Raw genomic sequence first — 27,902 nt, 5'->3', positions numbered from 1 at the left:
CTCATCAGTGTCAATTGTAATAGAATCGCATCTTTCTTGGACCAGGTCTATAAGCATGTTTCCTTTTGATGCATGAAAGTACATTCAACGGACGAGTAGCACGTTACGATTTGCGTCACATCAATCAATTCTGTATGATAGTTAGCTCAGTGAATATTCGACTACGCTACACAGGTTTTGCTTCTTTGACCAAAACAAACATTGCATAGAAAACTGTAAAATAATTCCATCAATATCATCCATTCAGTACCATTTTTTTGTAATTATTTATACTTTTTTATACAAATCTTATAGATTTTTCAAGAATGCCTGCTTGTATGGTTTTGGGTTGCCGTTCTAGGAGCCATGTCAAAAGTCGGGGCACAATCCTGCATACATTACCGAATATTGGAGGATATTGATTTCATAGGAAGATGGTGTAACGCTCACCTGACTCCCACAGAGGCGCTGGCCTGGTTCGCGCTGCTGTGACCTCTTCTAAGGTGATGCGCAGGGTTCGGAAGACGGACTGGATCGGGCCCCAAAATCTGGCTTGTCTGGCTCGCAGAAGTATCCTTCTGTAGGCGAAACTAGGGGATTAACTGTCCCCTCTCACCCTCCTCGAAACCCTTCTGTGATTCCTAGTAGCGTCTCACCTTAGGGTCTGGAAGGACGAGCTCTCCATCCTGCTTCTGGTGCAGGGGCGCGTTGGTATCCAGTTACTTCACTGGATTTTCGGATTGGTGAGAACCAAACTTGCTTGGCTACCAGGTAAGTTTTTTGATAAGAGGTTCCCTTGTGTCCATGCATTAATGTACTAATGCTAGTGTCTTTTTTCCCATAGGGGCCGGGATACGGAATGCCGGGGAACAGGCACCGACCCGAGATGAGAGGTGAAATCCTTGTCGAAATCAGGTAAGTCTTTAATGAGCGTTTTTTGGTAATGTCTTTTCATTCGCTCATTAACGCTGATGTCTCTTTTTCCCCTTAGGGGCCGGGGTCCGGAAATGCCAGGATGCGGCGCGGACCCAAAATGAAGAGGGAATGAATCAACAGGTAAGTCTTAACATGGAGATTTAGCTTTCCTTATTCCCTTCTCTCTCTCACCTTTTGTTCTGGTCTTTTTCTCCCTAGGCGCTGGGGCGTGACTGCGAATCCGGATGATCGCTGCTGAACATGGAGGCGCCCTGTAAAGGTGAGTGGAATGCGGCGCTGCAGCGATCGACGCGATGAGCTTTTAAATAAAAGTCTTCCTTTTCAGGATTGTCGGCGAGATGTCTCCGGGATGCGGCTTTAGCAGGTAAGGACTTTTCCTTCTTCTGTTCTCTTCTTCTCTTCCTTTTGCAGGTGATCCAGGATGCTGGCAGGCGTGGCAGAAGTCAGGATGCAGGAGCAGACACGGTGAGCGTCCAGCTGCTAGATGCAGAACAACGCGAAGCACGTGTGGCTGTTCGGGTGGGGTTTAAATAGCCTTGGAAGAAATTCCAGGTATGTATCCTTCCCCGACCACGCCCGGATGGTAAATTAGTCCCACAGGTAAAGTAGTTCCTTTCAGGCCTCAAGGAGGCCGGGATCCTGCAGCATGGTCGGCATCAGGTAAGTGCACCCAAGCACTCACATAATGAGCCTGGCGCCTATGGCGCCAGGACTGATGTCTTTTATGAGCCTGGCGCCATAGGCGCCAGGACACTGTCCAAAGGGCCCCTATATGGGGTTGCTGGGTCCTTCCTTGGGGACTGGATGTCCGCTTTCGGGGACGCAGGGCTTGAACCGGCTCCCCTGGAGCGGGCATCATGACAGATGGGTTCGATATTATGGTTTTGCAGTGGACGAGATTGAAAGCAGAGCCCAGGCTGTCTTGGGAGACTTGAGGGCCAATCGATTCCGCATCTGTAGCCTGCACTTTACAGACAATATGTACGACCAATCGAAGTACACAAAAAAGCTTCAAGCCAGAATGTTTCGTCAATTGCTTCCAAATGCAATTCCAACTCTATTGATGCACACGCTGCCTCAAGTAAGTCCCGGATGATAAATTAGCTGTAAGCGGTAGGGTACTGAACAGGTATCTCCATGATCGGATTGCTGCTTTTGGTGTAAATGTATCTTACTAAAGTTTGCATATGTACCAGATTGTATTACATTTTAACTATACCACATTTTACTATACATCTGTCCCTGGTTTATGGAGCTTCAAATTAAGAAATTATGACCATGGAAAACAATGCCATAGTGCCCTTCACAAGAAGCATAATGTTTATCGGTTGCTTGACATGTCCATTTTTTTAGGGAAGCATACTGACGGAAGTACAGACCCTCGCAGGTGACGAAACCACCGACACGTCCAGTATACCAATGGTGAGCCGTACAGACTTGCAGAAGTTAATATTCTCGATAGTTGGATTTTCCCACATATTTAATGCAAATCTAATTTTCCCTTTTACCACTTCATGACAATGCACTGAAAATGAAGGAGCAAGATTCTGCATCCATTTCTTTTTCAGGAGTCAACAACAACTTCAAGCGCCTATCAGGTAATTTTATTTCACTTTTCAATCATGAGAATGTATTATGCCTGGAATTTCAAATAATATGAAATTGTTCATGTATCCGGCCGGTTGTTTACATTGTGTCATTTATGGGTTTCTCTTTACATGTACCATTGTCTGTCATGATCCACAGAACACGCCCCTTTTGGACTTCCTGGTCCCTATCACAACAGGGCTTGCACTCCTTGGTACTCCCAACATGGCCGTCTAACGTGGGACACCTTCCACCAGCCTCCACGTCGGACGTAGCGTATTCTACAAATAGACCACGGCCCCACGCGTCTCAACGCTATCACTGATAGTGGCTAGACGTGTGCTCCGTAGTTCGCTGAACTATTCTCCTGTTCCCGGTTCCCGGACTCTCTAAATCCCATCTCCCTTCCTCCCTCTTCTCTCTACCTTGCTTCCCGGATTTCGTGTGCCGTCTTCGTGTACACCTTCCTCGTTTCCTGGACTTCCCGGAGCCTCCGAGTATCCCGGAACACTGAACGTACGCTGGAGCCAGAAGAGGCTTGCGCGGGCTTGTACAAAACCCGATCCGTGCGCAAGAAGCCTCCTCCCAAAAAATCCTGCCAGGATCGATCTCAGGTGAGAAAGGGGGAAATCCGTGATAGTTTGAGACGCCAAACGACCAAAGTTGAAGTTAACATGTAAGCGGCCTTTCAGGATCTCATGCGTGGCATGCGAGAATTAACGACCGAGGTGCAGAATTTAAAGGCGGAGAACGCTGCATTGAAACAATTAGTTTTGTCCCGTGATTCTGCCACAAAGGAAAGTGTACTACTGGGCGGCATTGTAGACAAATACGATGGGTCTGCAAAAACCCTTCGTGGATTCCTTGATTCCTGTTTAGTCCACTTTACCTTTAAGCCCTACTACTTTTCAACTCCCAGGGCTAAGGTGGGCTAACCTGGGCTACACCTTTGGTCAATTCTGGAGATGCCCTCCTGGATGATTACAGAAGATTTATACAGGCCCTTAAGACCATGTTTGACTGCCCAGAACAGGTCTATAGCGCCCAGGAACAACTACTTGATTTTCAGCAAGGATCCCAGGACATGCTTATGTATGTAACTCGATTCAAACAATTGGCTAAGGAAGCGGATTGGTCTTCAGAAGCAAGTTTTACCCTTTTCCGAAGGCGGTTAAATGAGGAGATCAAGGACGAATTAGCCAGAGTGGCTCGCCTAAGTTCATTCCAGGCCCTTATGGATCTTGCCATGCAGATAGACTTTCGTATCCAGGAAAGGAAGGCAGAGAAGAAAAAGTCCAAGATGCCCTTCCAGAAGGTGTCCTTGGAGACCTCATCGAAACCTAACCCTACTCCAGTCTCTGTCAACGATCCAGAACCCATGCAAATAGGGGCCTTCCATGGACCCCTATCCCCCCAAGAGAGGATGAGAAGGATCCATACGGGGTTATGTATGTATAGTGCCTCGGATAAACCCCTAGTTAGAGAGTGCCCTCTAGCCCCTCCACGGCGTTCGGGAAACGCCAGCTCCCGATCCTAGATGGAGCAAGGATTCGGGAGAGAGACGTTTGCTCCACATCTATTCCATCCTTGAACTCTCCTGGACAGAACAACCTAGTTATTCTACAGGCCTTCCTATCGCCATCCAAGAATGAGACCTACCCCATTTTGGCCTTGGTGGATTGTGGGGCTATGGGAATATTTATTGATCAAGATTGGGTCTTTAGCCACCACATTCCATACGAAACACGAAGCATCATTCAACCTGTGGAGGCGATCGACAGAAGACCTCTCACTTCAGGACCTATAACCTTGCAGACCAAAGAGATCCAACTCTCGATAAACCATCACCAAGAGGTGATCAAATTTGACATCATTAAGACGGCTCATTACCCCATGGTACTGGGCATGCCCTGGTTACAGAAACACAATCCATATATCAACTGGGCAGCAGGATCCTTGTTCCTTGTTTCTTGGTTCCGAGTTTTGCATGTCTCACTGTCTACTCCTGGATTCCTCCTTGACATCTTCCGAAAACACGCCAACAGACCAGCAAGGCCCACTCATGGTTTCTAATATCATACAGGTTCCTAAGGCCTATCAGGAATAGGCTGGTGAGTTTTCAACTGCTATAGTCCAGGCCCTACCCTCTCACAGACCTGAAAACTGAACTATAGATACAGAACCTTCAGCAGTGATTCCTTTTGGAAGGATGTTCATTCTATCCGAACCGGAAAAAAGGGCCCTTCGAGAATACTTGGATACTAACCTTGAAAATGGCACCATAAGACCATCTAAATCCCCAGCTGGAGCTTTGTTGTTTTTTGTTCCCAAGAAAGACACTAAAGAGCTTAGACCTTGTCTTGATTATCGTGGATTAAATCAATGCACCCTCAAGGACCGCTACCCCTTGTCCTTAATCTCTGATATCCTGGAAGCGTTGAGAGGAGCTGTAATCTTCACGAAATTGGATCTCAGGGGTGCCTACCATCTGATCTGTATTAGGGAAGGAGACAAATGGAAAACAGCCATTAGAACACCCTTTCGTCACTTTGAATACTTGGTCATGCCCTTCGGACTTGCTAATGCCCCAGCGGTCTTCCAACGTTTTATGGATAGGGTGTTTTCTGACATGCTGTTCCTCTTCGTCATCGTTTACCTGGACGATATCTTGATTTACTCCACGGACCTTCTAAATTATGAAGAGCATGTAAAGGCAGTCTTGCAACGGCTACGTGAACACAAACTCCTAGCTAAACCTGAGAAATGCCGTTTTCATGTCACTTCTGTTCATTAACTAGGATTTGTCCTTAGTCCAGAAGGAATTGGAATGGACCATTCAAAAGGTAAAAGCCATACTATCTTGGCCGGTTCCCACTTCCGTGAAACAGATTCAATCCTTCCTGGGGCTTGCCAATTTCTACCGGAAGTTCATACCGTCCTTTTCTGAGATAGTTCAACCGATCATTGCTCTTTTGAAGAAAGATACTCCCTTTCTCTGGACCTCAGCTCAAGGCAAGGTATTCCAACGATTAAAAACAGAGTTTACTCAAGCCCCCATCCTAGCTCAATCCGATATTAAATCGACCATTCCTAGTGGAGACAGATGCCTCTAACTACGCCATAGGAGCAGTGCTAAAGCAGGAATTCGAGGACAAATTGGAGCACCCCATTGCTTATCTTTCACAAACCCTAACTCCCAGCGAGACTCATTATTCGGTCTTGGAAAAGGAGCTGTTAGCCATCAGCCAAGCCTTCACAGAATGGTGACATCTACTTCTGGGAGCTAACATCCTGTCCAGGTCCGTACGGACCATCGAAATCTCCAAGTTCTACAATCTTTGGAGTGTAGGAACAGTCGTCAAGCCCGTTGGGCCTTCTTCTTTGCCCAGTACCAGTTCCACATCCATCATGTCCCTGGATCACAGAACTTAATTGCTGACGCCTTATCTCGACGTCCTGATTACGGATCTCTTGAAGATCGGGCCTATCCAAAGATGTTTCCCCACACAATCTTTGTAGCCCAAGCAGTCAGTCTCCTGGAAGATATTCGAATGCAAACCCAGTCCTCTGAGATCTGGAAAGAATTCACAGGGAAAAAAAAAGAATCGGTGGAGTCTTGGAACTAGAGACCTGTTCTAGCACAATGCCCTGGTTATTCCCACACAGAAGCTGCAACTACGGATCATTAACCTCTGTCATGACACTCTTCACTCCGGGCACCGTGGCGTCACCAACACCCTCCGTCTAATATAAAGACAATTTTGGTGGCCTAAGATGAAAATTGACGTTCAACGGTACATTCAAGCCTGTGCAGTCTGCAATCAAAACAAGCATGATAACAAGAAACCGGCAGGTCTCCTATTTTAACCTATGTTACCTTCTAGGCCCTGGGAATTCATCGCTACGGACTTTATCGTGGAATTACCACCATCTAGGGGCTATACAACTATTATGTTCACCATTGATTTATTCACCCACATGGCCCATTTTACACCCTTATACAAGTTGCCATCTTCCTCAGACTCGCTGGCATTTTCCTGGAACATATATTCCGCCTTCATGGACTCCCTTCAAAGATCATATCAGACCGAGGACCTCAATACGTCTCACAATTCTGGAAACATCTATGTCGCAATTTAGGAATCCAACGTGCCCTCTCATCAGGATACCACCCACAGACTAACGGAGCTACGGAACGTGTGAACCAGACCCTGGAACAATACCTTTGTTGTTTCGCGACCAAGGTAAAGGACGACTGGTACTTATACCCGTGGCTGAATTTGCCTACAATAATTCTGATCACTCGGCAGTGAAGACCAGCTTTTTTTATTGCAGCCAAGGATTCCATCCGTCAGCTCTACCTTCCATTCTCCCACATCCCACACCAGTACCAACAGTCGACTCCTGGATTGAAACTCATCAACGTACACAAGGAAGCCAAAGAACATTTAGAAAAGGCCCGAACACACACTAAGCGTTATGCGGATACCAAAAGAAGACCAGGGCCTTCTTATGCCGTCGGTGATCAAGTCTGGCTGTCCTCGAAACTACTGCCTTGACATTTACGACCAAACAAACGGGCCCCCCGATATTATGGTCACTTTTCCATAAAGGAAATCATAAACCCAGTCTCATTCCGGCTCAAGTTGCCAGACTCCTGGAAGATTCATCCAGTTTTTCACACTTCTTTATTAAAACCTTACATCCGATCCTCCCTGGAAATCCTGCAGACCCAACCCCGTGGTTGTGGACGACCAGCTGGAGTATGAAGTTTCCAGAATATGCGACTCCAGGTATAAACGGGGTCAACTCCAATACCTGGTCGAGTGGAAAGGATATCCTCCTAGTGAAAGAACCTAGGAACCAATTTCTAATCTGAATACCCCACGATTGCTCAGAAGGTATCATCTCATACACCCGGGCAAACCTGGTGGAACAGGTTTTTGGAGGAGGCATGCTGTCATGATCCACAGAACACGTCCCTTTTGGACTTCCTGGTCCCTATCACAACGGGGCTTGCACTCCTTGGTACTCCCAACATGGCCGTATAACGTGGTACGCCTTCCACCAGCCTCCACGTCGGACGTAGCGTATTCTACAAATAGACCACACCCCCGCGGCCCCGCGCGTCTCAACTCTATCGCTGGTAGTGGCTAGACGTGTGCTCCGTAGTTCACTGAACTATTCTCCTGTTCCTGGTTCCCGGACCCTCTAAATCCCATCTACCTTCCTCCCTCTTCTCTCTACCTTGCTTCCTGGATTTCGTGTGCCGTCATCGTGTACACCTTCCTCGTTTCCTGGACTTCCCGGAGCCTCCAAGTATCACGGAACACTGAACGCACGCTAGAGCCAGAAGAGGCTTGCGCGGGCTTGTACAAAACCCGATCCGTGCTCAAGAAGCCTCCTCCCAAGAAATCCTGCAAGGATCGATCTCAGATGAAAAAGGGGGAAATCTGTGACATTGTCTGCATCCCATTGTCTCTGTTCCGTTTTGCTGTTTTCATCCATACTGAAAGAGGTACTGTGTTACAGGGGGGATGCTGGTACTACAGGGGGGATGCTGGTACTTCGACTACAACTACATCATCCTTTGCATCTGGTCCAGAGAATGAAGTATGCGTACTTACAGTTCCCTTGAATGAAAGTAAGTAAATACTACATAGGATACTATTAGACAGTGACATTCATATAAACGTGCAGTGTTTCAAACTTTTCGGATTTCAGTTCTAATGTTACACTTCCTCCCTAATGCAGAATACATTGCACAATCTTAGAAGGCAACATTACACTCAGTATGTTTTGCACGGTGATCTCTGATCAAGCACAATTGCCATCATCGGGGTGACATTTGAAATTTATATTTTGACTCAATGACGTACACCGTTTGCCAGGGTATGTGTGTAAGCGATGTGTGCGATGAAAGATTTTAATTTCCAATACGATTGACTTTTCTTTTTTTAATGAATATTCTATTCAAGGAATGTACACAAAGAGTGGAATTAGAAGTGGAGGCACATGGATCAGAGATGATGGATCAGCTTGCTGGTGCGGTCGTAATAGAGAAGACCAGGGTTTCACAGAAAATCAAGAAAACAAGGGTAACGTACAAACAATTTTGTTTTCTAGAAGTGTTTTGGGCTGGTGTTTTCTTTAAAAAATGCTTTTGTATTTAAATTGCCATCTACTCTATGTGTGCTATACATTGAACATGTTTTTACAACCCATATCCTAGACACCTACAAGGAAAAGAAGTATAAAGACACAGACATCAAATGAAACCAAAGATGCTGCTTGCCAAACAGATTTCACCATGGAGCAACTACTATTTGAGGCGCAGCGTGGTCCTGTCAATAAGCAGGCTCAAGAGGTTTATGTGTAATGGCCTGAAGCTGAATTGAATGTGACCAGCGAAGCCAGCAAAGTGTTCTTGGACCATTGCTACAATGTTAGAACTCGACAAGATGAAACTGAATATACTGAAGATGCTTTGGAATTCCTCGCTGACCACTTGACACAATCTACACCCGCAAAAAAAGGTCCACCCAATAAACATTAGACATTGATGGTTTCTCCAATTTGTGTGCAAATAACACAAGCTGAACTAACAGAGACTGAGGGTTCAACGCAATTGACCGAGGAACTTGCCAGAGATCTTGACTACAGTTTGTCTTGTTTGGGCGATTTGTCCACCACAGTTGACTCACAAACCACAATCATGCAGGACGATTGACTAATAAAGGAGCAGAAATATATTGTATTTGACAGCTGCCTGGAAGAGATTATACTGATGATGACATGTGTCCATACAATGAGTGGGAAAATATGCGTGCAGCCATTGGTGCATGTGTCTCGTGTATTACAAGGCACTAACCTGAAAATCCAAGCCAGCTGTTTCCACTTTTTCATGGTCCGCTCAACTGATGCTGGGCAAAGTGCCAGCCGGAAATCTACTATGTTCAGCAGCTTTACTTTTCAGTGGCTCTACTTTTAGTAAGATGTCGAGTTTCTGTCAATTTGTGGGAGTTCAGATCCTTGCTAAAACACAGTACTACAAATATCAAAGAGAATTCTTATTCCCTGCTATTAGTCAAGCCTGGAAAATTTAACAAATGTCAATTGAAAGCACATTTTCTGGCAAACGGTTCAGGCTAACTGGCGACGGACAGCACAATAGCCCTGGTTTTTCAGCAAAGTTCTGCACATACCACTTTCAAGACATGGAAACTAAAACAATTGAGAATTTGGAGACTGTGCCTCTTTGGCCATGGCAAAACATAGTTTCATAAAATCCCTCGAACATCTTCAATCGAGGGGAATGCAAATAGACCTCATAGCCACTCATAGCCGTGTTTCAATAGCCAAGGCCATGCGAGCGCAGTTTCCAAACATTCATCATCAATTTGATGTATGGCACGTGGATCATTCAATAAAAATATTACAGCTGCTGGCAAAAAAAAAAAGGGTTCGGAAAATATTTTACAGAGGTCTCAGTCTTTCAGCAACCATCTTTGGTAGAGCTCCAAATCTTGTGATGGGTCTGTGGAAATTCTACTTGGAAAATGGCGCTCATCGATGCACCACTGTTCCAACGATCACTCGTGGACAGAAAACCAACATTTTCACACATGGACCTTTATCGGAGGAGCAGGAACGCAAGAAGTCGTCGTTGGTTCCATCTTCACCTCCACACAAAGCTCTTGAGAAAATCGTGTTTGATAAAACTCTTTCAAGAGACCTAAAGGGACTCACAGAATTCTGTCACACAGGAGATTTGGAGGTGTTCCACAATATGTGCCTAAAGTACAGACCTAAAAGGTTGCATTTCGGCACAGACGGTATGCAAGCTAGAACATTACTAGCCGTATTAGCACATAACGAGAACAATCAAGAACTGCAGGAAACTTTGGGGTGCTTTGTTACACCTTGGCCTTTACAAAACGAAGCATAAAATGGGTGGCCATGCCAATATACTAGGAAATGGAATTCGATTTTGTGAAAGATCTCACTATGACTGTGTTGGCCATGCATACTCATGGAATCAATCCCGATATTGTTCCTAGGACACATACAATGCCACAAAACATTGCAAACGAGGCCTGTCCACCTAAAGCGGAACTTGTTCCCGGTATAAATGATTTGCAGCTGTGTTCTTAATGTGCTCACTATAACTTTTGGGATATGTTCCCCAATGTTTGTACATTATACATGAACAATGGAATGCTATTAAAAGCATTAAGCAGTATCCTATTAAGCAGATTGAATCCAGTTTATGATTCGTTAATTTATATCTCGAACGATGACATACATGTCTGTGGTTACTTGGTGTCTCTGAAGCTTGACATAGGTGGCCATGGCGTCCAAATTATCTTTTAAAACATATCCTCTTTGTCAACATTTTTTTTTAAAGAATGCCTGTTGTAGGATGCCACACAGTGCAACTCTGTTTTGCCCCCTCCTGCTTTCGCCCAGCTCTTGTGGGTCCTTGAATTATCAGGGCACGGGAGGGTCAGATGGATATCAGCATGAAAGGAACTGCGGGGTCTGAGCTGGTGGGCTCAGGCCTGGCACGGGAATTTCAGTGGCGATGAATGGGCACTTGGATTTATGACTTGTCAGTGTCTTAAGTTATCCTCTGAGAACATTCCTCCGTGAGATCAGGGCACGCGCAGATGTGTCAATGAGGAGGCGATGGTGTGGGCTGACTGAGCTAGGCGCTGGGGATGGGGATGGGAGAGCTGCATTTGTTCAGAGAGATGGATTTTCGGGCCTAGCAGAAAGATGTAATTCTGCCTATTTGAAAATGGTTTCCTAATTATCTGTTTTACTTACCCTAACTGTAACTGTTGTCCAAAAATATCTAAATCACTAGCACCATTGATGGGTAAAAAGGTATTCACGATAGAGCGGCATTGGTGGATGCCAGCAAACAATTTGTTTATTTTTCGAACATATTTCAAATGCAACATTGGTCGGCTGGGCTAATCACTCCCATGGAGTGAAGGTCGCTTTGTTTGATGTTGCTTGTGGGGAGTTCACACCAACGCTCTTGTACAGTATGTTTTTGATTTGTGGCTTTCCTTCACACAAACGAAAGTTACCAGGCATAGACGCTCAAAACAAGGTTAAATGTCGTTCGACCTTGGAAGAAAGGGAGGATTCAAAGACAGAAGGTGTTGAATACCCTCAAAAATGATAAGGTTCACTATTTTAAAACTTGACATTGGAACAATTATTTTCATTCTATGAAACCCGTTGTTCTGAGCGGACACTCTGCGTTATGCCAAGAGAATGGAAATACCAGATATAATGTAAGTTTGACTGAAGATGAGTTTATAGATGAACGAGTAAAGGTTTCATTTTCTGACCGGTATTGCTTGCTTACATTGTTATGGGTTGTTGGTTGGGGCCTATTGTGACGACATGCAAACAACCTGTATGCAGGCTAGTGATATCTAAACCACTTCATCCCATGGCATATCAGTGTGTGCTATCAACGTTGTATTATTCGGTGAGCCTGGTGCAGAACATTTTCCAAGGGGACTTGGTTCGCTTGTCGAAATTTGATGTTGCCAGTTCTGTTACAAATATCTAAAAAATTAAAAAATATAGTGGTGTCAGTGAAAGCAGGGTCACAAGGTCTTACGTGTCTGTTTCCTATTTTTTGTTGGGAGTATTTTTACTCCCTATTTTTGGGAGTATTTGCCTATTTTTAGGGAGTAAAAGTGGCTGTTACACCCCTTATCTGTAGGGCTGGGTGGAGCAGTAGGAGAAGGCACAAGCAAGGCGGAAGAGTTAACTAAGAGCTATTAATCAGTCCCCAACATGAGCCAGACAATGCAGGGAGCAAACTGAAAGAGCTTGCTGGGGACTATGACCAGGATACTGGACAGGGTTAGCGACCATCAAGAAGAAGGCTATTACCACCAGCCTCCTCCTGGGAACTATAACCCGTAGAAGAAGCTCACTGTGAGAAGGAGAGAAGTGTGACCAATATTTCGCTGGGGCTATTACCTACACCCCAGCAAGAGTCAGAGCTGTGCAGAGGGAGCAAAAGAAGGACCGCGTCTGTTGTGGGGTCAAGCCCATGATCACGACCTTTAGCTGGTGGGTGAGAATAACTTCAGTCTGACTAGCACCTGAGAGTGGTAGAGAAATTCTTGCTCGTGGTAGTCTTTTCTACCCCTTGAAGGACCTGGGAAGGCTACCTGGGCCAGGAGACCACGAAGCAACTCGGTGGGAGGGGGGATTGCAAATTAGGCTTGGAAGCTCTGTGCAAGAATTGGACTTGACCACTAGGTCCAGTTTAGGAAACCCCTTTTTAAGTATTTCGTTAATCCTCCATCCTGACCCTTTTCCCTTGAAGTTGGTTTCCTTTTGGGCTATTGGCCAGACGAGACCTTGATTGTGTAGGAGTTCAGCCGATCCCATACCGCGTCTAGGACTATGGCGGTCAAAATGGAAGGAAGAATGTGTGTGTCTACCTTTGGTAAGTCGAAGAGCAAGAAGAGAATGCAGGAGACAAGCCTTTTTTTACTGTTATGCTCATCCTTTCTGCAGCTTGAGTTCTGTATTGTTTAGTAACGCTGGGAGGATGTCCTGTATGTTGCGATCACCCGATGGCCTGTAGGCTTCCATACAACAGTCTTTGTCCAACCCCATCACACATCTCTCAATTACACACGCCAGGCAGGTCTACTGCACACATGTCTGTTTATTTCTACACAATCTGGAACTTTTACTTCACTAGATATTCATGGTACGACACTTGAGCCGGAGTACGAGGCTCGGGAGTGCACTTAGAGATGTGTCGCCGGAAAGGGCCGCGCCTTGAAACACTTGTGCATAGGCGCGTTATAAATGCCATATTACATAATACATATTCGTGTACTTCTAGCGGTTGTGGTTGAAAACAGTAACTGAATTAAAAGAGGGGCGGTGACACCCCAATCTGATGTACTAAATTACAGAAAAGGCCATAAACTGGGCAAGATTGGGCAATTTGAAGCGTCTCTGTGTGGCAAGCGTGTATGTATACAGTGGGCAGGCTGGATTTGAAGGTTTCCGGATCTGTCGTTTTCCTCTAGGTCGGCAGGGGGAGCCAGCCACCCGCTTTTGGAGCATCTTGCTCAACTGCCATCCCCATGAACATAAGCTGTACACGGATCAAACATGCCCATTAAAGGGGTTTTGATACTTTAGCCGTGACCCAACGTACCGGATAAATGCAGAGCATACCCAATAAAACGCACCCATCCCCCATAGAGTGTCTATTTTCCTAATGCGAAATGTGCAATGTGTTCTTCCACACGGGAGCCCAGTAGCCTATTAATTTAACGCCCCAAACCAGCACCGCCAGCTTTTATGCGCCCACACACACACTGCCATCAACTCCCTTCGAACCTTTCAAAAATCATAGGAATTTGCCCTGTTGGCGCGGACAGACCGAGCCGCACTTACTGGATGTAGGCATGCGCATAAGCACCCCAGCGTTGCCTGTGAAAACAAGCACAGGAGATAACACGATTTAACCCATGACCGAGTCCATACAATGCTATGCCCGATATTAGATTGACCAACCATAACAGCTTGGCCACGAGGGGGGGGCAATTATAAACAAGAGCCTCCCACCCCCATTTCGGCAGCTGAGCACGTCCGCCTCGGTGTTAAATTCCTCCCTCCAACCCCAAATCAGCGCCCTGTGTGCTCCCCTGCCCAAGAAGGGTCTTGTGTCCAACTCACCCCAGGCCATGGCTCCCGGGTGTGCAGCACAATACCTTCCCCCATTTTGTTCCCGGCCACTTGACCTCATACCTGCTCCCCGGCCTGCATGTGTTATTGGGTTTTTGGCCCTGAAGCCCCTCGCAGGGTAGGGTTCACTCTGCCCACCACGGGTGCTTTAGTGATAAACCTGTTCCCTTCCCCAGCCTTGGCTTCGGCCCTTGCTCGGACTGAAGGGCCTCATTAAGGGTGAGCAGCCCCCCAGCCCAGGTCCATATGGTGTATCCGGAAATGAATCCATCCTTACCCTGCAGCGCCTCCCTTTGCCGGGGTACTCAGCCCCTGCCATGGGATCCCAGTGATGCTTTGCAGCTGGAGAGGAGGAGTGGCAGCAGGAAGCAGGCTGGGCGGAGCCACTGGCCAGCAGAGGGGGGGTTTCCAGGTTGCTCTCTCTGCAGAGCTCAGAGATTCCCCCCTGCAGCAGAAGAGCGGAGAGGCAGAGCCCGAGCCGGCGGCAGAGCAGCGGGGAAGGGGTTACACACTCTGCCTGGCAAAGGAAGACGCCGCTACTGCCCGCACTGAGCAGAGAGACCCGGGCAGCACCCGCAGAACCGCCCCCCAGCCCTCCGTGCTCCCTCATTCTGGGCCCCCTGCTGCCCGGCTTGATCCCACCCTGCAGCCTCGGATTGAATCCCTCCCCGCGTACCTTCTTCACCTGCAGCCGCCTACTTCATTCCCACCCCCGGCGCTCCAATGGCTACAAAGATCGACAAGGAAGCCTGCAGGGAGGCGTACAATCTAGTGCGAGACGACGCCAACTCCGTGAGCTGGTGAGTGTCCGTGCCTTGGGGGCTCGTGTGCCGACCGGGGAGAGTTGGTCTTGAGCCGAGGCTGCGCCCCCAGGTATACAGAAGGGGGCAACCAAGTGCCTTCCCTATGTGCCTAAGCAGATCACAATGTTCCAAACCCTCCCAATCTTGTTGACCGCTGGTTAATGGAGGCGAAGGAAGACAAAGTGATATGCTGAAGATCACACAATGCGACTATAGATCATTTTTCGTTTCTCTTCAGTAAAATCTGAGCCGCTAGATAGTTATCCCGAGACGCGGTGACTATTTGAATGTACTTGTTATGCCCTGTGTTTTCCGGTGCTTGCCTCGTGCCAGTGGCCGTTTAAAGGGTCATCCAGTGATACGATGCATGCATGCTGCCAGGATTTTCTTCCCTTGGCGGCCCTGCCACGCCCCGATGTGTGTAAGCTATGTGCTGCCTCTGGCAATTTGCACACGTACAGTTGTGCTTAGCGATCGTGGTGGCCGCACCCTCCGCTATCGAATTGGGGACAGGGTGCCACCGGCCGCAAAGAAGCATCCACTTGATTGCTATCTGGGTGCCCTGTGGGTGGTAGGTTGGAATCGCGCCCGCACGGTCTCATCATTGTATCCTTCTGGTGTCGATAGACTCGGGACCATTGAGTTGGGCGACGGCACCTTCCTTTCTCCACTTTTAGAGAGAGTTCACTTCTAGTGCGTCGCTGCAAGCAATGCGTTTATTGTTGTGCAGCATTCAGGATTCGCGTCCCATGTTGAATTCCTTGAAAATGGAGTGACTAGTGCGGGGGTAGTACGCTGCAAATGTAGCCCAGCAGGTTGCGTGGCTGCTGCTGAGATGTAATCCTTCAGTGCAGTGTGTAAACCCCCGAGCTTGTCCAGTTCTATCTGAAGTGTGATTTGAAATGCACCGCTCTGTTGTCTCTAAATGTTCAAGGTGGGGGTGGGGGGGATGTATGCTCCCGTACAAGATGTGCCACCCATGATTACGAAGTGCTTCAGCACAGTTGCATAATGCCCCATTATCTCTCCGCATCAATCGTGCCCTCGGACATCTAAAATATAGCGTAAACGACCCCCAGTATCTGAACTTGTGCAAACGGCTTTCTTCCTTTTCTTCTCAAAGGGCCACCTTTAAGTACGACGGTTGCATGATCGTGCCAGGGGAGCAGGGTTCGGAATACGGAGAATTTGTTGGCAGCTGCACAGGTAAGGACGCGTTTCCACTCATTTGCACCCAGCTCTAGCCGTCGTGTCTTTCTGTGTGCGGGGTCGTGGTGGGAGTGCATTTCTGCCTCTTGGTTTTTTCCCTTTTGTTACTGGGTCGACCCGACGTCCTTATGCATTGGTTTTCTCCTTGGTGTCCTATGGGCGCGTTGCTACGGGCTGAGGGGGCTATAGCCCCGGCTCTTTTGGATAGAAGCTCAGGGGCTACACCCAAAAGGCTAACTAGCCCCGGAACCTGACATTAGCACAGCCGCAGATCTTTTCCAGACCTAGCAGCACCCAGGTCCAGCCTTGGGGCCAGCAGCGCCCTGGGTGAATTGGTGCCCCCTCGCCACGTGCTCCTGGTCAACAGGGGGCGGGCGGGCCAGGATGAGCCACTTTAAAAAAAAGTTTTACCAGGAAGTCATAATGTGAATAGGGTGCATCAGCACCCTATTGGTATTAAATGCACGCGTTTAATAACAAAGGGGTGCCTGCTGCGCCTTCTGCCACTACGCCAGCGTGCAAGACCCTTAAATGACTTCCCCCCCACCCCCCCGAGCTGGCGGGCTAATAGCGCCCTTTTGTTGTTAAATGCGCCCGCAGCGGTGGGACGCATTTTAATAACAATAGGGTACTGACAACAGCACCCTATTGTTAAATATTAAATGCACCCGCAGTGGCGACACATTTAATAGCAAAAGGCCGCCTGCCGTGCCTTCTCCCAAAATGCCAGCTAAGCGGAGCCCTGGAAAGACACCCCCCCCCCCACGAGGTGACGGGGCTAATGGCACCCTGGGGGCGTGGCAAGCGGGCTGTCGCCCGGCCCACCCCCTCCTACGGCCAGCTCTGGCAACACCCCTGTTCCTCCTCAACACCTAGGTTATCATGCCACCCCTAGTGACTTGCTAGATGCTCCCCGCCCCTCTCCTCCTCACAACCTGGTACATTTATATCCCTCCTCTGTTAGATTGACCAGACGGATGGGTTTTGCCAATGAGTCCAATGTGCATTTTAGTCCTTTTGTCTTTGTCTGCTGAAACTGTAGTCCTACTTCTATGTTGGTGGCATGTCTCTGTTTTTTATTTAAAACATCTGGTCACCCCACCCCTTGCTGGATATCTGTTCTGTTGTTACCACTGAAAAGCCCTCAGTTATGCATCTGTAATGTTGTACACCTCTGTAAAGTGCTCCGTTGCTTCTTGAAGCTAGGTCCGCGCTCCACAAATATCATAATAATGTACACAAGTTGGGGTCCAGCTATTCAGAGCAAACCCTCTTACGTATTTCGGGATGTGGGAATCGTTAGACGTTCTGTCTCTTTGTAATGGTGCAATTAGCTTTCGGGCCCCAAAGGTGGAGCTTTGTTTGAGGTTCAGGAGAGTGGGCCAGCGTGCTTTGGGAAGTTAACTTCCTATGCCATACTATACTATGGGCTTACTTGTGCATTCCGTCCAGCAGACAGCTTCCAGTCTGCAACACAAAAGCACTACAGTGGCTGCCATTAACGTTTGAAGAGGGTTGATGGGTAGCGTGTGGTTGGTGTTTTAATTATTTAGACTGTAGTGGGCGCACAGGCACTGGATGATAACTTAATGTTAGGGTGACCTGTTGACTATCAACTGTACCTCACTTTTTAAGTCATGAGCTTTCTTTTCACAGATTGGTGCCTCGTCTTGTGTCTAGTCTTTAGTCATATATACATTTGGAGGGAAAAATTGTCTCAAGCACCCGAGACCAGTAGTTTGTAGAAGTTGGTCCATGGGTCGAAAGGTGGCGCGCCAGTGGCCTGCATTAATCTGGCCACTCTAATCACAGGGCCCGTGTGGGGGCAAACTATTAACTGGGGCGCAGGTGTGGGATGTGCCGTTTCAATTTTTATTTTGTTCCTGAAATACAGGTACTGTATTGGGCACGAATGTTGGGGTGTTGGTCAGCTAGATATTGAACCTATGTGATCCTAGTTGGCTTTGCTCAGTGTTGTCGCACTTGTTGGGTTTGTCGTGTGTCCTGTGTAGAACCCCCAAAATCCCCCCCCCCCCCGCAACCCACCTTCAGGGTCGGACTGGGGCATAAAAATTGGCTCGGACAGCAAAGTAAAGTGGCCTAATGTCGCAAGTGGAAATGAATTCCTTTTGAGCACTGTTTGAGTAATATCCAAAGAGGGGTGTTTGGTAAAACGTGTTGCAAATAATGCATTATAAGAAATGTTCGTTAACACTGGTCAAAACTACTAGTTTCACAATTAAGAAGCCCAAAAAACGGCACCATACTAGCATCGTGGGCCTGCACCTCTAGCATTGTCATATTCCCCTCTAGGCCAGTCCGAGGCTACCCTCCCTGGAAGTAGTGTTCTATGATGCGAAGTCTATGTTGGTAGTGGCTGCCCCTTGATAGTTGCAGTGGGCCGCGGCTCATAGCACCCCATTGGTTATGAGTTTGCAATGCACGGTTAACTTTTTATCCATACAGGTTTAGAGGACCTAGGTTCTGGATGTAGTGTGAACCTTGGCTGCTCTCCGGAGGCCTTCTGTCTGCTTTGCTGGAGGTCTTAGCAGCTTGATGCATCTTTGTTTGAATCTTGGCCCATCAACACCACACGTCCATTCAGATCAAATATTGACCAAATAGCAGGAAGCTGTCGTGTTCTGTTGTGTCTACATGTGCACATACTGTATGAAATGTACAGGGGCTTGCCACTTAAGTGAGTAGAGGAGGTCATCGGGTGTGGGGCTCTCATGAGATGCGTGAACCTAATCTACAGGATTGAGATTGCAGAAGAGAGCGTGGGGGTGTGATGGAAGGGTCCCCCATGTGCAGGGTGTGGTGTCCTACTGCTCTGAGAGGAGACTGGGCGAGTATTCGTGCATTGTGCACAGACTGCCCCCCCTTGGGCGCTTTGAGAATGTGGGGTGGAATTTGTTGAAAGCATCGACACTGGGCACACTGGAGGCTGAAGTCCTCGGCAGCGGCGTGTGACCTATTCTCACTGGCCATCAAAGCCCTATTGAGACCCTTTTTACTGTCTGTGGCCTGATGCAAATTCATAATTCTCAACTCACACGCTTTTGGCGGGTGTCACCCGCCTTGTAAAGAGCTGACTCGCCCGCCAAGCCTCCTGCACGCCCATTCATTCCAATGGGCGTCTCACCCGCTAAAAACAAAATCGGGTGATTTCACCCGCCTTTTAAGCACAAACGGTTGAGAGCTATGCGAATTCATGACCCATTAATGTGCTGCTGGTGGTTTTGTTGGAAATGGTGAGGGACTAGAGCAATCCTCTGTTTTGTCGGCCCATTGAAAGGGACGCTCAAAAGCTGTGCCAATTTCTGGATTCGTGCTTTGCATTGCTGGATTTGCCCTACCTAGGAAGAGTTTGCCCTTATCCTAGAAAGGCCCCCAACTCGTATGACCCTACACTAGTGGTATTCAAACTTTTTCATACTGAGCCCCCATCCTTGAATAAAAAATATAATTTATGCCCCCTCCACCCCACCTAGGGGTTACCTCCCACAGAGGGGGGAGGCGCAATGATATGCAGAAAGGCCCCAGGCTCTTTAAAATAGAAGCAGATTTTCTACTGCTTAGATTTTCTTTCACAGTCGCCTCAATCCTGTTTTATTAAAGAGTCAGGGGGCCCTTTGGAATTAGGGGGGCCCAGAGGCGTTGCTAGGGGGGGCTAAGGGGGCTATAGCCCCTGGTCTTTTGGTTGTAGCCCCGGATAGAATCTCAGGAGCTACAGCGAAAAGGCTAGCTAGCCCCCAGTCCCGACAGTTCCGGCATCAGCGTAGCCCCGGGTCTTTTCCAGACCTAGCAACACCCCTGGGGGGCCTTTGGCATTGGGGGGGCCTGCCCCCAGTTTGAAGACCACTGCCCTAGACCCATTATTCTGGTGGCATGCAGCTGGCGCAGGATGAAGGTGCCGCTTCACTGCACGTGCTGAGTGGTAGGGTAGGGCGTGGCCGCCCCTGCTCAAGCTTGCTCAATGAGGACGTGTTAGGATGTTACCACAGAGTGCGGAAACGCAGAGTGTGATCTGGGCATGCCCTAATGGTGTGGGGTACTGGGGGAATGCAAGCGGCGTATGCCAAGCATAGCCCCATTAGCATTGAGCGCGATATGCCAGGGGCTTGCACGAGCTACCCTTAGTTCAGTGCCCTGGTTCCATGAAGGGTATGACTTGTGTAATGTGTGACTTTTTTCGGGTACGTGCAAGAACCATTCCATTGCACCACAGACTTGTAACTCACCGACGTGGCAGGAATGTCCCTGTTGTTATGGGGTCTGCGGGCCTGGCAACTCCCAGAAGCGACATGGACTTCTTGTGGTGTGCGGAGGGGCGCTTGTTCTTCTTCTTGCTGATAGATTTTTATCCATCAGCGGTGATTTTTTGGATACCGAGGCTTGAGCCTCATTACTCCATCTTCTCGGGTTGAGTATGTAGTCGTGGGTTTGTATTCTTCTTGGTCTGTGTGGTCTTGTCACAGTAGGGCTGGTTTCACAGGGTCTTTGCAGTGATGGGCCGCGGGTAGCGGTTGAAGGGGTTTGCAGTGGTGGCAGTGAGTCTTCTGATCAGAGGGTTCGGGTTCTGATCCAGTTCTTGGCAGAAGTTCTTACACAGCTTCGCTAGAGTGTGCGGAGGGGCGGCGGCGTCGCGCCCTTTATTCCATTTACTGACGTAGGGCGTCGCGTGACAGGCAAGGACGTCCTACGTCACGCACGCGGTATGCAGTCGCAGTAAGGTAACGACTGCTCTTTGAAACACGAATATGCCGAAACCTGCCTGGTTTAATAGCAGTGTCTGCTGCTCTTCGTATGCAAAGCAATGGAATCTGACTGCGATGCACTCTACCTGGCACCATGGGCTTTCAAAGCTGTTGGCACTGTAAACGAGACGGTCCGTGTTTGTCACAGGTGGCATTAGACTGTGTGCCAGGGGCTCCTTTTTAGATGTTGTTGCGGGTGGCATCACAACTATACCACCTGATGTGTATTTTTGAAGTCTTGGGTTCATCAGTGCCTCTAAAGTGCTGGCTGCTGGTTATCCCGTTTGGAGCCTTGAATCCCGAGTAACTCGAGAACACATTGCTGCAGAGGAGCGAGTTCGGACTTCCCTGGCCAGCTCGTACTCTACAGAAAGTCCCATGTGACTTAAAAGGTGTGTTTGAGGGTTTGTTATACAGGTGCATTAGGAAACTCGTAGAAGGCATTAAAGTATAATTGGTCATATCCAAAGGACAAAAAGTTATAGTTGACATAGCGTGTGAAATTTTGATTTTGGCACGCCATGAACTAGCTACTGCTTACCCTGGGGAGGCCTAGGCTCGCCGTTTGATGCCCAGGAGCTGTTTGGTTCCTGCCCACCAACTCTTTATTTCACAGCAACTTCAGGCCAGTTCCCCCTGTCCATATCGGTGTTACTCATCAACCCTTTCAGTGTTTCAGGTCTGTCCACATTTGGAGGAGTTGGGTGTTGCTCCATCCAGTTTTTTTGGATAATTTTTTTAAGGCAGGTATCTATATTATCGGGCCAATCGGAGCCCACTGTTGCTGTTGTGCTGAGGAATGACTGACGAGGCTCTGTTTAGAAAAGGGACAATGTGTGATTGTGTCCGTTTACATTGCCCTCCCCAGGTGACCTCCTGTTCGCCATTTTTTTTTATCTTTTGAAGCGTCTTGAGGTAACCGAGTGACGCTTTTGTTCAGTGGTGGAGGGTGACCTTTCAAACAGGTGGAGCAGAAATACCTGACCTAAAGTAAAGGAAGCTGAACCCTAACCCCATTGGCGATTTGGGCGTGTTCTCGCTCGAGAGCATTTTGAAACCAATAAGTCAAAATGGTGCATTTTACAAAACAGCTGTCAGCGCATACATACGGAGTCCTAAGGTTTACAGCAGTTTCCTAGGAGAACATGCGTGGGCTTTAAGCGTGCTAGGCCCTTAACCCATCAACGCTTAAAATAGACCTTCAAGACAGGCCCCTACTGTCGCCTGATATCTGCCCTGTTAGTGAGAGCCCAGAGACCCCCCTGTTTCCCCCACCCTTATCTTCACTCCCTACTCCTGCCTTCTGCTTTGGAAGCCTCTCTCCAGGCTCTAGGGGAAGGGCCGGCCTTCGGGACAGCAGCGCCCTGGGCGAATTGACGCCCCCCTCTCCCCACGTGTCCCTGGTCAACAGGGGCGGGGCCAGGATGTGCGTTATTTTTTGACCACGAGGTTATGATGTGAATAGGGGGCGCATCAGCACACTATTGTTACTAAATGCGCTCCACCAGCGCGGGCGCATTTAAAACAACGGGGCGCCTGCCGCGCCTTCTGCCACTACCCCAGTTTGGGGGAGCCCTTGAAAAACTCCCCCCGAGCTGGCGTGGCAGGGGCTAGTGGCGCCCGCGCGGTCGCCTGGCCCGCAATCCCCGAAGGCCGGCTCTGTCACAAGTTTCTCCCTTTCTCACCTGTTTCTCTTTACTTGTGACCTTCTTGGAAGAGCCTTCCGTCTTTCGCACTGTCCGAGACTTGTATAGGCCTGGGTGCGGGTCTTCGGATTCCAGCGTGAGTTCTCCGGCTGTCCTTCGCCAGGTAGCGTTCAGTATCCAGGGGATGGAGTCAGGAGAAAGGTAGAGTTCCAGGCTCGGAACGTGTCCGAATCACCGTAGGACTGAGCACAGGACTAATCCAGGAATAGGGCATCGATAAGAGGTAAGGAGGGAAACAAACGGACTCCAGGAATGAAGAAGGAAAAGGGGAATTGGAAAGCGTACGGAAGCGGACTCCGACAACACGCATCTAACTACTTCAAGCAGTAGCGTTGAGACGCGCAGAGCCGCGGGGGCATGGCTGTTTTCTAAGAAGTCGAACGTAACGCGCAAATGCTGGAGTGCAGCGTTTCAGAACTGTCAGCCATGTTGGAAGGATCACAGAGTTCATACCACGGTGCATCATGGACCATGAAGTCCAGAATGGACGAATTCGGCGGTTCATGACAGGCTCTGTCTAGGGGATTGCCAGTCATCGTAGTTGCTTGCGCTCCAGGCAGCTGCCCACCACTAATCTAGAGCAAACCAAACCCGCGCATCATCGGATTAATTGATGGCCAGTTAACTATATAACAGTGTTTAATAAGATACTAAGCACATGCCGGTTCAGCCGTGATTATCTATACCAGTGGTTTTCAACGTGTGGCTCTATTGCTATGCTGGCAAGGGCTTATGGGAGTGGAAGTCCAAACCATCTGGAGAGGTGAAGTTTGCAGACCACTGACGTATTCGAACTACATGACTCTGTACTCTTTGGAATTCATTTGTACTTTTTTTAAATCACAGATTGCAGACCATTTTTATCTGTTGAACTGTGGCTAGTACAGATTTAATGTGGCTGTGGGGTTGCTGTTTTGCTTACTTGCTCTGGCAACTTATATTTTTTTGTGCCGGCTCCCACTGTTGTAGGGGGAGATGTAGAATTTGGAACCAGAAGATTTGGATTCCAATTCTGGCTTCCCCACATCCCAAAATTGTAGGATCCTGGGCAACTGGTTTTATCTCTGTTCTGCAGTCCACTTAATCTTCCAATATTGTTAATGCATAAAACCGTGGCCATAGTAAGAACTATGTTTTTCATACAAAGAAATAAAGGTTGGGCATTCAGTTTTTACAGTGCTTGGGGTCGAGTCTTCTTGGAGTGTTGAGCTTGCGCAAGTCTCTCACTCATGGAGTGCAGTTTGCAGTCAAAGCATCAAATATACTGAATGCAAAGGAAGATTTAGCCATGAACAATTTGCCAGTAGAACTTAAAATGAACAATTTGTATTTATTTTATGTATTTATTGCATTTGTTAAACGCCCAAACCCAGGGGTATCACAGGGTTAGTTACATAATAATACTTGTTACAACCAGTCCAGTTACATGAAGCAGAAAAACGCATAAAACAGTATATCCGGTGCAAGGTGAAATTTGGACATTAGTCAAATTCGTCAAAGAGCCAAGTTTTGATCATTTTCTTGAAGCGTTGGCGAGATTGCTCGCTTCTAATGTGTGCTGGCAGAGTGTTCCAAAGCGATGGTGCGGCTATGGGGAAACTGGAGCCACCCACCCGTTAACTCTTATAGCAAGGAACATTCAAACGTGTGCTAGTGCATGATCTTAGAATTGGAGGTATAGCTTTTTGGATCATTCTGTTATTCAAGTAGGTCGGGGCATCCTTCTGGATGCACTTGTGGGTCGAGGCAAGGGTTTTAAAGAGGATCGTTGCTTTGAACAATATAATAAAAGGCCAGATGTATGTTTCTGTCTGATGCAATGTCACCACTAGAGGGAGCTGTTGCTTTAGGATTTATAGGGGTGCCTTAGGATTTATAGTGGTGCTACTGTGTCAATGAAAACCTGCACTTTAGCCCCTGCACACAGGCTCTTAAGCTCGTTTATTAATATTGTGGCAGGTGACCTAATGCAATTTTCGTTGGTGCCCTTGTCCTCCTTGTACACTTTGATGAGGCCTCCCCGGTCCCCACACAAAATTTGGACCGGAGCAGAAGATGAGTGTTTGCTTGTGATCAGAGGGAAATCATTTGTGCTCACTATTGATAGTTTACATAGCTACTTTTGAAAGCTCATGGAAAGAAGCCCTTAGAAAAGGGCCCTTGAGAGAGCAATTTATTTCTGGGGCCTTCTACAAAGGCAAGTTGGCAGGTGGGGGTGGGGGACGCTCCAGAAACAGTACATGAGAACAGCCCATGACTGGTCTCAAGTTGAGGGACGGCACCCCCAGTCCCCACACCTTTTTTCAGAGGGCAGACGCCGTCTCTCAGGGTATTTTAGAGCTTTTTAAAACATAAACGCACTGATTGTCTTTTATCGAAATTGATTTTTTTTTAAGTGTAAGCTGGGGATTTACACCCCGGTCCCCAGGTTCACAGGCCTGGCACTTCACCGCTGCAGCATATAACTTGGTGGAAAATAACTGAAGGTGAAATGCCACAGAGAAAACATTGGCATTGATTCTTGGGGTTTGAAACGTGCACACTTTAACATTTTCAGACCCTATAAGAAGCAAATATTCACTTGTTTTTTGTGTAAGTTGATTTTATGAAAGGCAAATGCCCATTTGTCCTGTGCAATTTCTATGGTTATGCAAAGCCAATTGAATTAAATGTGAATATTTCACTTTGATATGCTTTTGTATGTTAAGAGTCCCCCCCCCCACTTTTTTTTTTTTTAGGACTTGACCCCTGGGCCAAGCCCGATTTCAAAGTCAGTGTGTATGCAATCCAGTGGTTAAGTGGTTGGGGAACATTGGGGGTAAAGCTTGCACTGTAGCCCCCAGTGAGCCCCAACCACTTACTCCTGGGGGTCCCTTCCTGCAAGGTACCGTAGTTCTTAAGGGTGTTTCTGAAACCAGTCGCAGGTAGAATGTCTTTCACTTTTGGGCTTGGGGAGTTTAAGTGATGGGGTAGCTTGGAGGGTAAAGGAGTGGGCGATATCACAATATTGATTGGGCTTGTTGTAGGGGGGGGGATGATTGATTGATGGTGTGTGTGTTTTTTCAACCGTCTGAAATCTTCAAATGTTCGTGTGTCATCACTTGCTCAGTATTGATTGGTTAAGGACGCGTTCTCCAAATTTCTTTTAATAATTGAAATGTTCAGCTTTCTGGTGGCACTTTTGAATGTAAAAAAGGGAGGATGAGTCTTCAATATCAAATTCCCTGCCCCCGGTTTGTTGTTCCTGTTTCATTTTGGTTTTGTTAAGTGTCTCCCAGTTGAAGTTGTAGTGAACAGTATCAAAAACTATATACCTTGTGGGCAGCCCCATTCCCCCCCCCCCCCAATCGAATGGCATGGATAAGTGCAAAACAGCAGTTTTAAGTCCGAGTCTGCACGTGTGCCGCAGTTACCAGCATGACCAAAGCCAAAACTAGGTCATCGCATTGAGGTCAATGAGAAAAGTCCACTAGAATAGAGCAGTGGTTAATGTCAAAGATGTCGTTTTGTCATCATTGAATTTCACTATACAAAAGATAAGTGAAGCTCAAGAAAATACATTTTCCTCGGTAAAAGGACGGGATAGTATTTGTGGCCTCAGTTTTTCCGTCTGGTTTCTCGGTGCCCCTTATTCCCATCCTGCCAAAAAAAGTTGCAGCATTAACTTGAAATGGCTAAAAGGCTGAGTTAGCCCCGTCGAGGTTAAAATGGTTCGGTTACAGAGCGCTGTAGGAGCTGGGTGTTGAGCTCACTGCGCTAGCTCGCCGGCTTACCGAAGCTGGTTTTAAGGTTATGGCTGGGCTCTCCACCCACATTCCAACGTAGGTTTGCATGGTGTGACGCCGTCCTTTTGCCGGAAGCGCGCGATTTCTAGTGTGCGTACACAACAATGGCATGGAAGGAGGATTTCCTGGCAGCGCCCAGTTGGGCTTCAACTCGTGCGTCCTCTTTGGCTTCTGCCGGGGCGTGTCCTGCCTGGGCCTCTGAGGTCAAGAATGACATGTGATGATGTTGCAAGACTGTGTTGAGTGACCGGATAGTCCTGCTGTTCGCAAGGCCCTTCTGTAAGTGAAGTAAACTTGCCTCCTTCTGCTATTCTACCTGGGTCTGAAGGATACTCTTAAGCCTATCGTTTGCAGTGGGATTTGCCATGATCTGTACGAGTACCTAGAGCGATACAGAATCTGAATCGTGCAAGTAACGGAGGGGTCCCTCCACCGTACAGAGTTAAACCTTTCCATTTTTGAAGTGCCCAACTCGCACTCAATGGCCACTTCAACAAGAAGTGCCCTTACTACTCCACTTAAAAGCATGTATCCTCTTCCGCCCGTGGAAAGATGACCAGCCACAAGGCTAGTCAAACCCAGTGGCATTCTTTCTTTTCACTCATTGGTTGAGTATTTGTACAGCGGAGACTCAACCCATTAAGCAGTCTTCCGTGTTTGGAAGCTCAGAGGTGACGTGCCATGATTACAGAACATATGGAACTTTCCCCCTACTAATACAATAGCCGGCAATTTGAGAACTCGGCTGCGGAAAACCACGAAGAGCTGTAACCCAACCCAGGCAGCCCGTAGTCAGGTTTTAGCTCTTCTTACCCACAAAGGCTATTGTAGGACCAGAAAGCCCGGGGCCCACACACAATTCCCCATCTCAGCAGCCACGTCTTTGAAGAGTTGCTGATGAACGTAAGAAATGTTTTACATGCTCCCTTTCGTAGCAACCCAAACATAACTTGTGTCCTTCCCGCCTGTGCCCTGTACCTGGTGGAGCCATGGGGGACTTTGTAGGGCTTGGGTTTGTAAAGAAGCTTCTAAACAAATAGGAAATGGTGGCCAAATCTGTTACTTCTGTTTTCTTGCGTATTGTCCTCCTTGTTCCTGGGTAGGAATGAAAGTACTTCTTGTTTTATAGAAATGCTTCAAGGTGTTTTCTTTTATTCAGTTTCCAGCTGAAATGTCAGGGCCTGCCTTGCCTTCCCTATTGGCTCCTTTCCCGTAATTGCTCTCCAACTTTTACCTTCCCATTGGAATCTATTTCTAATAAACTAACTGTTCCCGGCATAACATATACGCTGTTCTAGCATATCTTAAAGGTCAATATCAGTCGGTAATTCAAAGGGTCACTTCTGCCCCCCTTCTCAACTATCCAATTACCACTGATGGCTTCCAGCA

At 47.8% G+C, this 27,902-nt stretch overlaps 2 protein-coding genes across 5 annotated transcripts in view; one reads left to right on the top strand and one right to left on the bottom strand.

Moving 5' to 3' along the window:
* KLHL36 (kelch like family member 36) overlaps positions 1 to 20,867 on the bottom strand; it is a 247,898-nt gene extending 227,031 nt beyond the window's left edge. Inside the window, exon 1 of one of the 3 annotated variants that reach the window (XM_069636247.1) lies at positions 20,507 to 20,867. The gene's annotated coding sequence lies outside the window, so the exon portion shown is untranslated. Of the gene's footprint in view, positions 1 to 14,527; positions 14,665 to 20,506 lie in introns of those variants that run through there. The other 2 variants (XM_069636245.1, XM_069636246.1) reach the window with 2 other exon arrangements.
* COTL1 (coactosin like F-actin binding protein 1) overlaps positions 14,689 to 27,902 on the top strand; it is a 90,752-nt gene continuing 77,538 nt past the window's right edge. The window contains exons 1-2 of one of the 2 annotated variants that reach the window (XM_069636253.1): positions 14,689 to 15,050; positions 16,177 to 16,259. In XM_069636253.1, the coding sequence (XP_069492354.1) occupies positions 14,974 to 15,050; positions 16,177 to 16,259 (160 nt within the window). In that variant the 5' untranslated portion in view covers positions 14,689 to 14,973. Of the gene's footprint in view, positions 15,051 to 15,466; positions 15,625 to 16,176; positions 16,260 to 27,902 lie in introns of those variants that run through there. The other variant, XM_069636249.1, reaches the window with a different exon arrangement.

The sequence above is a fragment of the Ambystoma mexicanum genome, chromosome 1q, assembly GCF_040938575.1.
Source record: "Ambystoma mexicanum isolate Mex_15411 chromosome 1q, UKY_AmexF1_1, whole genome shotgun sequence".
Lineage (NCBI taxonomy): Eukaryota > Metazoa > Chordata > Amphibia > Caudata > Ambystomatidae > Ambystoma > Ambystoma mexicanum.
The sequence above is the reverse complement of the archived record's forward strand: the minus strand, read 5'-3'. Positions and strand labels throughout refer to the sequence as shown.